A 14,765-nucleotide genomic window follows, 5' to 3' on the forward strand; every position below is an offset into this window, starting at 1 on the left:
CAGCCCTGCTTCTCGGTTTTAAATTAAGTTTGTGTGCGAGTGTCACTGACTTAGCTACAGAGATGAGACAAGCTTTCACTTGCACCTTCTGTACGGTACATCTGGTCCTCGTAATGTCTCTCTGAGGCATTGCTGTGTTAGTTATCAGCCGAGTGAAAGGGAACGGTGAGACACTGACAGACTGGGGAAATGCATTCAGTGTTTGTTATGTAAAGTTTGAAATTAGCACAAGTATTCTGGTATGCAGGTGCCCAATTTGCAAAAACTGAACACGTTACCTATATTCCCCCAAAATATTAATATCAGTAATTGTTATTTTGGCACATTTTTACTGTTTTAAATGATCTAATCTTTTCCACACATACCCATTCAGCTGTGTTCAGCTCAACTCACACGGTATATTTATAGTATTTTTAAAAAAAAGCAGAATGGCATGCAAATGGAATAAAGAGCGCTGTCGATTAGCCCCGAGTACAGCTTGTGACATTAGTCAGATTTATTTCTCATCACATTAGCTAAGGTAGCAGCACTCTGCCTCAGTAAAGGCTTGATGCTCATTAAATCATCAGTATATGTAATGTCATGATATTACAGAGAAGCAAGCAGGAACAAACGCTACCAGTGGCGGCAAATATTCTCACCTGTGGCAAAGATTACGAGGATGCTTTAACTCTCTTGCACACACATGCAGTGATGTTAGTGACATGCAAGCTCAAGCCGTTTAATCAAATCCCAATTAGCTAGCATTGGCAACCCATGACGAACAAGACAGATTTACCAGCTCTGGCTTTGTCAAATCTACTGGATTAGACTTTAGACCTGTTTGGGAAATCTTGGAGAGTCCTCTGTCAGCTGCTGCCGAGAAACCAAATCAATCGGAACACCAGGAACAGGACCATCCAGGGGTTTTTGTTTTGTCTCAGCATCCAGTCATGGTTTCAGGTCAATGCAAACACTGTCCATGTTAGTTTAAGTGGTGTATTCCTTCAACCTCCAGAAACTCATAGGTGTGTGCCCTCTGACATGATTATAGGCATCAATAGTGGATCATGTGCTACCAGGAGGGGGATGCAACTACATTCCTGGATCCTAAAGTCAAAATCCCTGCTAAAAAATCTGATGGATTAGAGTTGTGTAATTCCCACCACACAGGAGGCAGATGGGACTCCTAATTCAGTAGTAAACCTTTAGCTGATGGGGGGGGGGTACTTAAATCCAAGCACGTACTGACTCGTGACATATGTAGTGGCTCTCCAATACCAAGTGAATATAAAACCCTGAGCTGCATTGCAAGTTCAAATGTCATGCTTAGTTGGTCGTCTCTTACAGTATGTTACGCACTATTACTAAAGAGTAATCCATTAGAGGCTAAGTGGTCAGATGAGGCGGGATGACACCCATGTAGATAAAATGAATCGACAAATGGTCCCAAGGTCGTTTGCCTTGACAGGATTTCTTGTGTTTCCATCATCCGTTTGAAGCTTGAGCCATTGCTCACCCTGATGTGTGATTTTCCAGGTCGGAGGCATGGTGTGGGCCAGCTCAAGTTTCAGGATGGAACCTGCTTCTCCGGCCAGTTCGAGAATGGACTCTTTCACGGCTCTGGTGTGCTGCTCTTTACAGATGGATCCAGGTGTGTGTGCCAAAGAGTGAGACAAAAAGAAAGCAAGTTTTGTCCTCGATGAAAAGTTACAAATGATGCCCTGCTCTTTTCACTTGTCAGGTACGAAGGAGAATTTGCACATGGGAAGTTTCAAGGCACAGGAGTCTTCAGTAGATACGACGGCATGAAGTTTGAAGGAGAATTCACAGATGGACGTGTTGAGGGATATGGTAAGTTTGATACGCTGCTGGAACAGTTTGTCCATCAGTAGTATTTCTCTGTGGTTTGGTCACAGTGTCCTGGGTCTCTGCCTTCAGGGCTATTGACTTTCCCAGATGGAGCTCATGGTGTCCCGCGAAACGAGGGCCTGTTTCAAAACCACAAGCTGCAGAAGAGAGAGAAGTGTCCAGGAGTGGTGCAGCGTGCGCAGGCTTCAGCCTCCAGCGCCCGCACTCTGGCGCTTTGACTGTCATGGACCTCAGAGGAGACACGGTCAGGGTTCCAGCAACTTCCAGGAGGGCCTCAGGGATGTGTACTCGTATACTCCCCTCCAGCTCTTCTCTCTGTGTCTTTCTCTCTTTTTTTCACCATCACTTTCTTTTTCTGCATCTTCCTCGCTTAGCCGTCACAGTGGCTTGGAATGCACATGCAATTTGACCAAACAATGGCTTTCTGTATGACTGACTTGAAATGCACAACACCATGAAGCACACCTTTAACTTCACAAGTCATGTTAACACCAAATGCTGCTGTTTTGTTCCTTGTACTCATAAACAATGTCTTAGTGGTTTCTCTAGAATAGTTAGCTTCATATATCAGACAGTGGAATATAGGAGACCTCTTTTTACCATGCAATTGCACATCTGGTACTTTAAAGGTCCAGTGTGTAGGATTTAGGGGGATATATTGGCAGAAATGGAATATAATATAATAATTATGTTCCATTAAGTACTTGTCATGTTTTATTACCTTAGAATGAGCAGTTAATATCTTCATAGGGAGCAGATCCTTGTCCATAGAGATCGCCATGTTGCACTACCATGTTTCTACAGAAGCCCAGAAAGAACAAACCAAATACTGACTCTTGATAGGGCCATTTGTGTTTTTGCATCGACCACCGTAGTTAGCAGCCCCTCCACGATGAAAGCATCAGAAAAACAGATTTTTTTTTAAATGTGAAACTGCTTTATTTAGTGTTTTTACCAGTTTAAAATAATCAATCTGTTTGTTCTGGAGAGGAAGAGACCGCTGCAGATAATTTAGCCCCCGATAAAAAACGCCTGAACATCTGGATCTTAAGTAAAAAGGTGAGCACACATTAGCAGGCGCTAGGCTAGTGGCTGAGCCAAACAGCATCGGAGAAACACTAATTTGTAATGTGACATTGCTTTATTCAGTGTTTTTTACCAGTTTAAATTACTGAGAACGTTTGTTTTGGAGAGGAGGAGACCTCTGCAGATAATTCGGCTACCTGTAAAAACCTCCTGAACGTCTGGAATTTAAGTAATCCGAGAAGAAAGGTGAGCACTGATAAGCAGATGCTAGGTTAGTGGCCTGTTTTTGATGAGCCAAACAGCATTGGAGAAACACAAATTTATAAGGTGACATTGCTTTATTCAGTGTTTTAACTGGTTTAGATCCCAGGTGCGTTTGACCTCTGCGGATAATTCGGCTACCTGTAAAAAAAACCTTGAATGTCTGGATCAGAAAAAAGGTGAGCACACGTAATGTTATCAGTGAAGAAAGGCGAGCATACATTAGTAGGTGCTGGGCTAACAGCCTGTTTCTGACGAGCCAAACAGCATAGGAGAAACACTGATTTGTAACGTGAAACTGCTTTAATACAGTGTCTTTACCAGTTTGAGTCACCAACTCTGTTTGTTTGGGAGAGGTGGAGACCTCTGCGGATGATTCAGCTACCGGTAAAAATGTCCTGAACGATGAACATTAAAGAAATCAAACTGGGAGAAGTGTCAGCTAATTGCAATCTGCAATCCTCACCAATAGATTCCACTAAATTCCCCTAAATCTTACACACTGGACACTCAAGGAGGGTTTTTTTCCTCCTGCATTAGGAAAAGGTGTAAAATTAAGTCTGTATGTCAAAGACTTCAGACACTAATTAGATCAGTTCACTTTAAAATTGCTGCAATCCATTAAAACAGAGTGTTACTTAAAGGTCCCCTGTGGAGACCTCTAGTACTGCAAGATAGCAAACGTGGATCTAAATAATGCACAGTTTAAAATGTTGGAAAAAAAGGCTTTACAGATGCTTTATGAGGAAGGAAATGCATTCAACACGTTTGTCAGACAAGACTTGAAAACAGTGAATGTAGACATAACTTTAGTTTATTCAAAAAAACACTCCACGGGGCACCTTTAAAATCTCATCCCAATTAACAGTGCTGCTGCCATCTTTATCTTTCAAGGAATGCATTTCGTCACCGGTGTTTCTCCTTCTAGAGGATCAGTATTCACATTGCCTTAAAGACATTTTGGTACAAGAGTGTAGTTCCAGGGTGTCCATCTGAAAATGAGATGACGCACACTTCCCTCTCCTTCCCATCTCCTCTGCATCATTTCCCCTAAGGTGTCTGTCATCCGAATGAATTTGAGGCCTGTTTGAAGATTGCCTTCACTCTGAGGGACATGTTGCTAAGCTGGTGCTGAGTCTCAGCCCCCATCACTCACAAGTCCAGCAGCTCTCCTCACTTCAATAAACCTCCGTCTCCCAGTGGAAATCATGGGAGAGGAGATTTAACTCCGCTGGATAATTCTCTCACGTTTTCCCCTTTATAACCTGAAAGACTTGGACGACTGGACATCATCAGAGTTGTTAGATAATCATAATTTTATGCATTGAATTAAGGACACAGATCATAATTGAGGCAGCTGAATGAAAGTATTTATATATATTTAAGAAAATGTAATTATGTGTTTTTCTGTGAAGTGTTCACACATTCATTGTCACTGATTGTGTTTGTTCTGACCTTTCAAATGAATGAAGAGAAAATTCTTTGATTGGTCAGGTAGAAAACGATGTTACTAAATTATTTAAGACAGTGTGGTGAGTATTTTGAGGAATATATTAACCTTTATAGCCAATCGCAGCTATTCTGTGATTACGGATGAGTTCAGTGTACTTGAACAGTTAATACGAAGCCTTACGAAGCATTTGTAGACGTGGCTTGTTGTCTAAGGTTGCCTACATAGAAATTCAACCAAAGACAATCAAATGATATTATAGGTGAGGAGGCCAGGAGCAGTCGACAGGATTTACATGTGTTATTTCTCACAGCTGGATTGTAAAGACAAATCAATAAGGACAAATCCACCTGGGGCTGCAGTGCACAGGAAAAACAAAAGGACCGAAGATTAAACAGGGAATTGATATGAGATTTTGTTGTAAATATTCTCGGAGTCTCTCGCCTGGATTATTGCAGTTTCTGGTTTTTATTGTTGTTATATTCTTTGAGGGGAAAAACAATCAATACTCAATATCATGAACCCATACTGCTGCTTCGTTGAGACCCCCTTTGGTGTGGCAGTGTGCTGCAGAGTACAATCAGAAAGATTGAAGGTAACATTAGACACAGAGAAGCAGTCCAGAGCATGCGTCAGTACCACTATCTCCAAGCACACAATGATATGTTGTTTTGCTGTATGTGTAATGTCCCGCATTTCAGATCATGTAACGGCATTTTTCCTTCCTGCTATTTCGGAGATGGCGCCTGCTCTCAAGCCTTCTTTGCCTCCACACGCCTGCCTGAGTGGAATTGAATTCACAAAAATTCCACATCTATTTCCAACTGGAAAACAAATGGTGCTTTAAAAGCGTGCCTGTCCAGACTCTCACCTGCCTGGAAAATATCATTGCCATGGTTACCTTTTTTTTCCAGTAACAATATAATGTTGCTTTGAGTGCTCTTAGATAAAAACTACTGCACAGTACCCCCTCATTCTCCTGGAATAGGTCTGTGTATCACATAGGCAGTAATGTGTTCAATAAAGCCTTGTGTTGAGAAAAGATGTGCGTTTTTCCCTGTGTTTGGACACATGACAAAGTCGTTCCTTATCAGGTGATTATGGAGCCATTTCCGATGTTTTTACCACAAAGAATGTCAGAAATCTGCAGCTATGGGGAGGAACTTTAACCGTTTCATGGATAAACAGGTTCCTCTGGTCTTTGGCTGCTGCACAGCTCCAAGCAGAAGCCAGTTTTCCCATCCCCCTCCTCATTCTACACCACTCCAGCCCTTAGCAACAGCACCGCATACAGTTTGTAGCTCACATGAACAGAATTAAAGCTGTAAAACATATATGAGTCCAACAGATTTAATCTTATGCATAAACTATAACACAGGCATAGATTTCAGGGGAATGCAGGAGGATCCTCTCCTTAACATTTGGAGCATGTGCATTTGTCCCTGATTATAGAAAGACACAAGTAGCACAGGACTTTTATTTTGACAGCATTTAAATCACACTGGTAACAATAGTGACTACAAAAAAAGGTTTTCAGTTATAAGGCTCTAAAAATGTTACCGAATGATGTATAAATGCATATCCAGCAAATTTTGTTTAGTTTATTGTAAATTGCCACATGACCAGAACTGTTTACTTCCTGGTTGCACCATGAGACAAGGATGGCTGCATCAAAGCTCCCAAACAAATGGTTAGTCAAGTGTGTTAACATAAAGATAGGACAGAGAGTTTTGGTATACATTATCTTTAAGGTGTCTCGCATCGATATTTGCAGTTGTAATTGCTCAACTTTGTTCAGAAGGGTCACAGAATTAGTGAACATGTTGACATCAACAATAGTGACCGGTGGGATAACACATCTAAAAGTACATAGTTCTTGATCTGCCTAACCTTCTACTCTTCTTTTGAGTGAAGTTTTGGATATGTGGGGTCTAGGTGACAGCCCAGACAATGCATACAACCTTACAGTTGTCCCTCAAAATCAAAAAGATTGCTGTCTTCAGTGATTGTGATAGCGATGTGTCAGATATATACTGTGAGGTTTGAATTCATATGCTGAACTGATGCAAACAGATCATGATAGGAACATCTTAAACAGTGATTATCGCCTCCCCCTCCTGCCCGTTCTCATTCCGAAGTCGTCGAATACCACTGCTTTGAAAAAGATTTTCAAAGAGCCACCTTTCGTGGTAGTAGGTAACAGGGTCGGACGTAACCTTTGGTGTTGTTATGATATGGCTGGATGGCACCTACAGGGGCGGTACGATACCCTGCTGGAAATGACATAATGTAAGGAGCAGGAAAGTCTGTACAGATTGGGTAGGTTGGGTGGTGAATAGGTTCCACAAACCCTGGACTTTCACCCAGGAGCCGAGTGTTTGCTTCCCGAATGCCAAATGTTGTTTTCTAAACCCAACCATGTGCTTTTGTTGACGTCCCAGTATTGGTAGGGCGTACTGGAACGTCACAGCAGATGCAGAGGGATACCTTGCACATCATATGTGAGCGTAAAAGGCCACTGACAAAGAGGCAATATGTATGTGTGAGAATTTTTGATATGTAGAGTAGTCACTCTAGAATGTGATGGAGCTTTCTAGTGGAAATGCTGGGGACTGCCAGTGACAGAGTTTTAAATGTGTTAATAACTGAGCTGGGATATACAAGGATTTTGATGACTGCATAAGAGAATATGTTGATTTGGTCAATGAATGGTGGATACAACACATTATCCCACTGGTCAGAATTGTGACTGACCATAAAAAACACTTTTTCACCTACTTTTCCATGAAAATTTGAAAAATAATGATTGATTACTTTAAAGGGTTATCAGACAGATGATTTGGAGAGTTTTATGTTTATGAAAAATTTGGGATTACATGGGTTAAAGGCATTTACACCTTAAATTGATGCAGAAAAGGTACAAATTAGTGCAGAAAATTTCACCAGGATGCAGAAATTAAGTGATGCTCAAAATTTGCTAGCAGAGGACGTCCAAAACCTCCAAAATCCTCTTTCAAATGTTGAAACAAAATTCACGCCCTTGAACAAATGATGTACTGTAATATCTCTGTTAGTGTCACGTTGACCAAATAAATGACAACACTGTCTCATAGTTTGCGTAACCTTGTATGGTGTATCTCCACAGAAGTCCCTGACAGTTAAACAGCCTTGCTTGGAACAGGAAATACTGTGTGTGGCTGATAATGTATCTGACGAGTTGTCTACAGTGAACACATTGAATTTTTTAACAGAAGACAGTAGCTACGCTTTTCAAAACAGCGTTTTACATTCACATTATGAAAAATGCAGCAGTGGCACAATATTTGTGGAACAAAATGTGCTCACGTAATGAATGGCTGTGTGTGTACTGACTAACTGCACAAACAACTACATTACAAGCAGTGAAGCAAGCTGTTGGTTTCCCCAGTGTGAATGACCAACCTCCCTCAGGAACATTTGAGCCACTGATGGTAGAAGGAAAATATGCCCACTGAGCTCCCCTCGAATCCCTGACTTTAGTGGGGGCATACCAGCCATCTCTGCTATCGTCAGCTGACGTCTCAAACACAGTGCTACTGTGTGCTCTGGCCTTGTCTGCCGCCTCAATAAAACAAGGACTTCTTGATGTATATTCAAACAGCTTCTGCACAGCACTATATCTATTAATATTATTCAGCTTCCAAAGGCATCACAAATCAGATATGAAACATCCATGAGAGTGCTCCTCAGATCATGAAGCGCTTTAGATGTGAACATCAAAAGCCAAAACTTGGCAGTAAGGTTTTGATAAAAATTCAGCTTTGCTTCCTCATTCAGATGTTTTTGTCTCCATATTCAAGATAAGCAGATCATTTTGAATCCTTCACACCCAAGTTGACATTTACCAGTGTCAGAGTTCAGACTAATCTCAGAGGTTTTAACGCCATGCCCTGGAAAAGCTGATTTTGTCACATACGTACACTCAGTCTCAGACATGATGTACACAGACCTACAGCAGAATTACAGAATGTGTTTTGAACCTGAGACAGAAAGTGATAAAAAGAGAAGTCATAGAGAATATACTGAGTAGATATACATGCTGTTCACTCCTCTCTCAAGGTGTTTTCAGGTCCCACCTCCCTCGGCTTCTCCAGGCTCTGCAGGGTCTCCATGATGTCAGACTGCCATTGTTTTACCTGCTGTACTGCGGTTACTCCCTCCTGTAACACAGGTCATACTGTCAGTTTGTTAGTGAGGGGTTGTATTGCATTTACAGTGTTGCGATATGAGCCACGGTATGTTAGGTTCTTGCATGCAATCAATATGTGTCCTTTAAGGGAACAGTTTGAGAATAATGTGTATTCACTTTCTTGGACGGGAAGATTCATACCACTCTCATATCTATAGCCCCGTTTCCACCAAACACTTTCAGTATGGTACCTATGGAAGAAGTACCCCTCAGACATGGTACCTAGACCATAGTGCCCTAGTGCCAGTGACCAATTACAACCATATAACTTGTTTATTTAATCTGTACATGAACCTCAAGTTTAAAGGTGCCAGAAATCCCAAAAATAAAAGCTACTTTTGTTTATTTAACTTAGTTCCCAGAATGAAAAGTCTTTCTTTAGAAGTCATTAAAAATCCTGATTTTTATATGATTTTATATGATTTATGCATTCTCTGATAAATTGAGCAATATGATAAGGAAATCTGAGAAGTAGGCAGGCAGGCAGTCGCTGAACTCCAACTCTAGAGTGTGTATTTTTGGAGCAGTGTTTTCGGGCTAATTTGCGGCTTTAACAGGCTGACAAACTGTGGGCTTTTGGTCCAATAGGACATGAACTATTGGACCTTCCAACCAATGGGCACTCTCTGGTTTAACAACACCAGTTTGCCATTCTGCAGTGAGCTCTGTGCTGGACTATTTCTCATTAAAGGCTAATCACCACCAACTACTAGAGATTTGAGGAAGTTACTGTGCCTGGCCAAGAAAAAGTCCAGCACATACTCCCTCATAAATCAGCTGCTGCTTTATGTTTTGATTTTGGTTTGGATTTTTTAAAAAAAGGGAAACTATATGACATGCGCTCTGCTGACCTCGTAACTGAAGCGGCAACTAGAGGCTAGAAAGCTGAGGTGCGACTGAGCGAGGTGGGTTGCAGAGGCTTCTTTGCTAGATCCACCACTAGGCTCCTCAAGGAAATTGGGATTAATGGGCACGCCCAGAGGAAAGTGGTCAAAGATCTGGCCAGTACAGCTGAGAGGTGCAGTCACTGGTTATGTCTGAAGAGAGAGGATCAGCGTCTGGCCCCCAGGTGACCACAGAGGAGCCAACCTTCTGACACACTCCCAGGCCTGATCAGCCTGTGGTCGGCCTGCCTCAATGGAGGGGGTCTTGTGATAAAGGCTGAAACACCCAATAATGTTGAGGTACACAACTGATGATTTGTTGAGGGGTAACACCAAGTCCTAACTGATCAATCTGATGAATCTGAGCTTTTCTGATTATATCTGATTGCAGTCTTTATGCTAATCTAATCATACTGTCCGTAGCATCATGTTTTACATAGAGATAGGACAGTGGTATCTTTACATATAATATATGTAAGTGTATTCCCCAAAATGTCAAACTATTCCTGTTAAATTATGTTCAAGTTAAACCGGACATGCACAACAGGTGTAAAAACTCACATGATTTTTTATTTTCGTGTCAGGCCCTGCAGCTATGAGCAGCTTCACTATCTTGTATCTGTTGAGACGCACGGCATCATGCAGGGCTGTGTCCCCTTCCTGAGGGAAGAGAAAAATTAATCAATGGCAGAAGGGAATTATAGCGATGATGAAACACTGAAGTGAAACACTGTGTTGAGCTGCTGCCTACCCTGTCCCTGGAGTTGATTTTGGCACCACAGGCCAGGAGGTACTCCACGATGGCTGTGTGGCCCGTTCTAGTGGCCACATGCAGAGGAGTGCTGTACAGCTGTAATGTGGACATTGACATGCACTGTGACTGTGACCAGCACATAAAGCACCAACTGTACATTAGCATTAGACCTCAAGTATGTTCAGTATGAGTCCAGGTAAAAATTCATGCACAAATAAAATGCACATTTACCTTATCCCTAACATTCAGGTCAGCCCCGTGGCTCTGCAGGGCTTTGACAACTCCCAGGCTTCCCCCTCTGCAGGCCCAATGTATGGCCCTGGAGCCCAGCTGAAACACAGTAGCATGGCTCTGTTCTATTAATAGCACTCACTTGAGGCCACTGGAGGCTGGAGCTTTAGTGAGTGAAGATAATCTGAACCAATCTCATCATCATCTTTACAAACAGCCATGTGCCCGCACGTCTTACTTGATCTTTAAAGTTGATATCGGCTCCTTTTTCTAAAAGCGTTTGGACAACTGCCGTGTGTCCGTCCAGAGAGGCCCGGTGCAGCGCTGTCCTCTTCAACTGGAGGGTTTAAATATATCATATTTATGTTGCTGTATGTTGTACATGTGTCTGTGTTCCTACCACACAGTGAGAGCATACCTCATCATGGACATTTGGGTTCCCACCATCAACCAGATACTTGTCTATTACAGTCAGTTTGCCTTGACTTGCTGCGTTCATGAATTCTGCAGTATCCATGGGCCCCGTCTTTCCACACACAAACACAAAGGGACAGAAGGGACACAGAGATTCAATTTTCATATCTCTGTTGTGCACATGAAGATAAGGTTTCTGAAAGTTGTAGCTCACCACAGGGATTTCCACAGACACCCTGGGCGAATATGTTTTCTTGATCTTCTTTTTCCTTTTGCACAGCTCTGTGATATTCTCTCCACCACTCAGGTCCAAAATCTCACAGTGCAGCTCTGAGGAGATCCTCCTCACTCGCTCCTCTGCCTGGAAACCAACAGAAACGCAGATAGCAATGTAGAAAACGCTACTAGAAAATCTAGATGAGAGAGATACGATTGGCTTGTAAAGCAGATGTGCCAAGCAGGCTAAGGGTGTTGAGAGCTGGGAATGGTGGTGTTAATTTCAAAATAAATTCACAGCATAGTGCAAGCTGGGCTTGGCCATAACAAAAGTAGTATTCACAATAAATTGCCTCTCGTATGCTGTTCAATTGTTTTTACATTATTTATCACTGATACAGAATTCAAAGGAACATGTCTTTGTGTGCATGTGAGCCTTTATGTGCCCTGCATGCTTGTTTTATTCCAATTATTTTTAAAAAGTAAAATAATATTTCATTCGTTAATTGATGAGAGGTTCGTGTTTGTTGGTTCTTTTGTCTAGTCTGAATAAAAGCCCTTTGATTGCCAAAAACATATATATATATTTTTAACACATTTTCACTGAATTAACCTGGGAAGATAATTTGAATTAGAGTAATTAGAATATACATGAAGTTAATGTCACCAAATATTGATCATAATGACCTCTTTTTTTTAACAAGGTCTTTTAACAAGTTTTTTTTTAATGAATATTAAAAAACGGACAACTTGAACACAGAATAATGAAATCAAATCCCTGTATACCCCCCATCCCCCACGTACTGCACCATCAGTAAGCGTACGTTCATAGAAATAAATACATGAATTAATAATTAAATTTAAATAAACATATACATTCACAGTTTCACATATACATAAATTAAGAAAAATAAAATAAATTTAAAAAAAAATGCCAGATAGAGAAAAGTGAAATGCAGATAGCAATATTTTAAAAATAATATAACATTTTTTAAAAACTAATTAAATAAATGGCTGCCAGGTGGTATCAAAATTTTCTGGTGGACCCCCTAAAAGTATATCTAATTTTTTCTCGGTGGATGTGACACATAACCTCTCTAATCCATCGGCCAGTAATGACCTCTTTTGCTGACAGTTCATTATGTTGTTTAGTGCACATAAAAGGAATTAAAATAACTCTTAATACGTTGCAAGAAATACAGTGGTTTTCAGAAATAAAGGACTGAAGTCAGTTTATATTGTGTCAGGAAATTAAACATTCAGTTTTGATTACTTTTCCAAAATGTATTTGGATGGTAAAGGTATGATCAGTTAATTAAACTTTAAGAATAAAACCCCCTGACTAAAACAGGCTTTACTAAAACTCTGGAAAAGAAAATGATCCAACTGCAAGCAATTTCATCATATCTAGTAACATAGTTATCTATAATTTATAAGTATGTGTTTTCCAGTGTGTCTGCAAATGATCGTTGAAGCAGGCTGACAGACATTTTATCCTCTTGTTTGGGACTTAACGTCAACGCTGACATGTTTTCTAGGATATCGCAGCTCATTAATACATCAGTCTTTACATATTATAGCTGTTCATGTTTCCACAAATCAGGGCTTTGAAAATTGTGATACAGCAGTATTAGTAACATGAATTATTTTTAAGAAACAGAATCCCCGAAGTGGTGAGTTGCTAATGATCATTTCAAGGAGCAACATTAGTATTTCTCTCACACCTACCTGAGCTTTCTTTTCTATTCCTGTTGTATGGTCCATCACACTGGCTGCCCACTGCACAACCTCCTACATCTCTGTTTGATACAGCAAAAGATAAAACAGCCAATAAAGTAATTTTGAACAGTTGAAGCTTTCTAACTCATAATCTGGAGTAAAATCTGACGAGCTGTGTGTCACTTTATACAGAAGCGCTGCAAGCCCAGTGGCTCGCTGGCTGGAATGCCGGGTTCATGGTGGGACATTGTGTCACCCCATCAAACAGGTGTGTGTGCACTTTGGAGTGTGTGTATGCATGTATGTTTGTGTGTATTCCCCAGCATTACAATCTCCCTCCCTCTTTTCCTCTCTGCCACACACACACACACACACACATTCATATACAAGTACATCCAACCCTTCAGGCATGTCATGCCCCGGGTCATGAGCTGAGGGGACATTCATTCCACAAGCTCCTGGTTTTACTCACTCCCGTTGCTGCAACTGTCCGTGCTCCTCTTTTACAGGAGTGCAACCCCCATAAACACACCGTTTTGGGGGATTATGTTATTTATAAAGTTTTCATTACTGCCAAGTGATACCTCGTAAATATCTGATTGCACACCAAACAATCAATCACGGTCCAGACCTTTGCTTTGGTATTTTTTCCATCCATTTTTATAGTTGTATCAAACTGAACACACATACATGCAGTGTTTTTGTTTTGGTGCATCTAAGCTTTGAGGCAAGGGTGTCAAACATACAGTGCATGTGCCAGAACCGGCCCACCACAGGGTCCAATCTGACCCACTGGATGACTTGTACTTGACTTTGCACACCTAATAGTGACAAACTTGTGAAGGTTAAGAGGTGCCAGATTTCAGTAGTATGTTTAACAGTGAGTAGCATTCTCATCCCCAGGGCGTCAAATACTGACGCTTTGTCACGCCCCTTGTCACGCCCCTTGGCGTATGATATCGACACCAAAGGCATCCTTAATATGTTTAAGAGATGCAGCAGGCTTTTAACTAACTCCAGTGTAAACCTATCCACTGCAATACTTGACGCTGAGAGCAACTGATGTGTAAAGACCAAGAAAGTCTGCGTAGGTTGAGAGGGAGGGAGGTGGAGGATGAATCAAACAAAACATAACGTTACATAATTGTCATGTGCTGACATCATTACCTCACTTCACATTATTATTGCACCACAAACACACTTCTTTTAACCCAAAAACATGATCTTTTTTCTAAACCTCAAGTAGTTTTGCTGCCTAAACCTCACCACAACTGTTTCACCACCACACTAACCATATATTACAATGTGTGTCAGCTGTGCGTCACATAGAGATGATAATGGGCGCCCTGTGTGTTGCTGCACTGGTATTTGATGATGTGGGAAATGAGAGCAGACTGAAAATGCTGCTTTAGAGGTTCTTCAGAATTCTGGAAAAAACACAATGAATATTTATTGTGGTCATATTTAAAGATATTAAACATTCTGCAAAGTTTTGTCAATCAGAAGCTTCAGTACAAGAGAATCTGTATCAAATTTCTATATCGTACTATCTTACTATATAATGACGAAAACTCTGTCTGTGGGTGTGTCTGTGTCTCTGTTCCACGTTTTTCTCCTCACTGACTTGGTCAATCCATGTGAAATGTGGCACAGTGGTAGAGGGTCATGGGAGGATGCAAATGAAGCAATATTACATCAATTGGCCAAAGGGGGGCGCTATAGCAACCAATT

General features: G+C 41.2%; 2 protein-coding genes across 2 annotated transcripts in view; one reads left to right on the forward strand and one right to left on the reverse strand.

The window, feature by feature from the left end:
- The first annotated feature begins 1,720 nt into the window (after positions 1–1,720).
- st3gal7 (ST3 beta-galactoside alpha-2,3-sialyltransferase 7) overlaps positions 1,721–14,765 on the forward strand; it is an 18,213-nt gene continuing 5,168 nt past the window's right edge. The window contains exons 1-2 of the mRNA XM_050070932.1: positions 1,721–1,833; positions 1,921–2,095. Coding sequence (XP_049926889.1) covers positions 1,939–2,095 — 157 coding nt within the window. The 5' untranslated portion in view covers positions 1,721–1,833; positions 1,921–1,938. The remainder of the gene's footprint in view (positions 1,834–1,920; positions 2,096–14,765) is intronic.
- The window catches only part of ankrd2 (ankyrin repeat domain 2 (stretch responsive muscle)), a 9,917-nt gene continuing 2,927 nt past the window's right edge, over positions 7,776–14,765 (reverse strand). The window contains exons 2-9 of the mRNA XM_050070934.1: positions 13,044–13,114; positions 11,314–11,460; positions 11,104–11,211; positions 10,924–11,022; positions 10,686–10,784; positions 10,452–10,550; positions 10,262–10,360; positions 7,776–8,787 (exon numbers count right to left, since the gene is read on the reverse strand). Of these exons, the coding sequence (XP_049926891.1) occupies positions 8,671–8,787; positions 10,262–10,360; positions 10,452–10,550; positions 10,686–10,784; positions 10,924–11,022; positions 11,104–11,211; positions 11,314–11,460; positions 13,044–13,079 (804 nt within the window). The 5' untranslated portion in view covers positions 13,080–13,114 and the 3' untranslated portion in view covers positions 7,776–8,670. The remainder of the gene's footprint in view (positions 8,788–10,261; positions 10,361–10,451; positions 10,551–10,685; positions 10,785–10,923; positions 11,023–11,103; positions 11,212–11,313; positions 11,461–13,043; positions 13,115–14,765) is intronic.

The sequence above is a fragment of the Epinephelus moara genome, chromosome 19 (genome assembly GCF_006386435.1).
Source record: "Epinephelus moara isolate mb chromosome 19, YSFRI_EMoa_1.0, whole genome shotgun sequence".
Classification (NCBI taxonomy): domain Eukaryota; kingdom Metazoa; phylum Chordata; class Actinopteri; order Perciformes; family Serranidae; genus Epinephelus; species Epinephelus moara.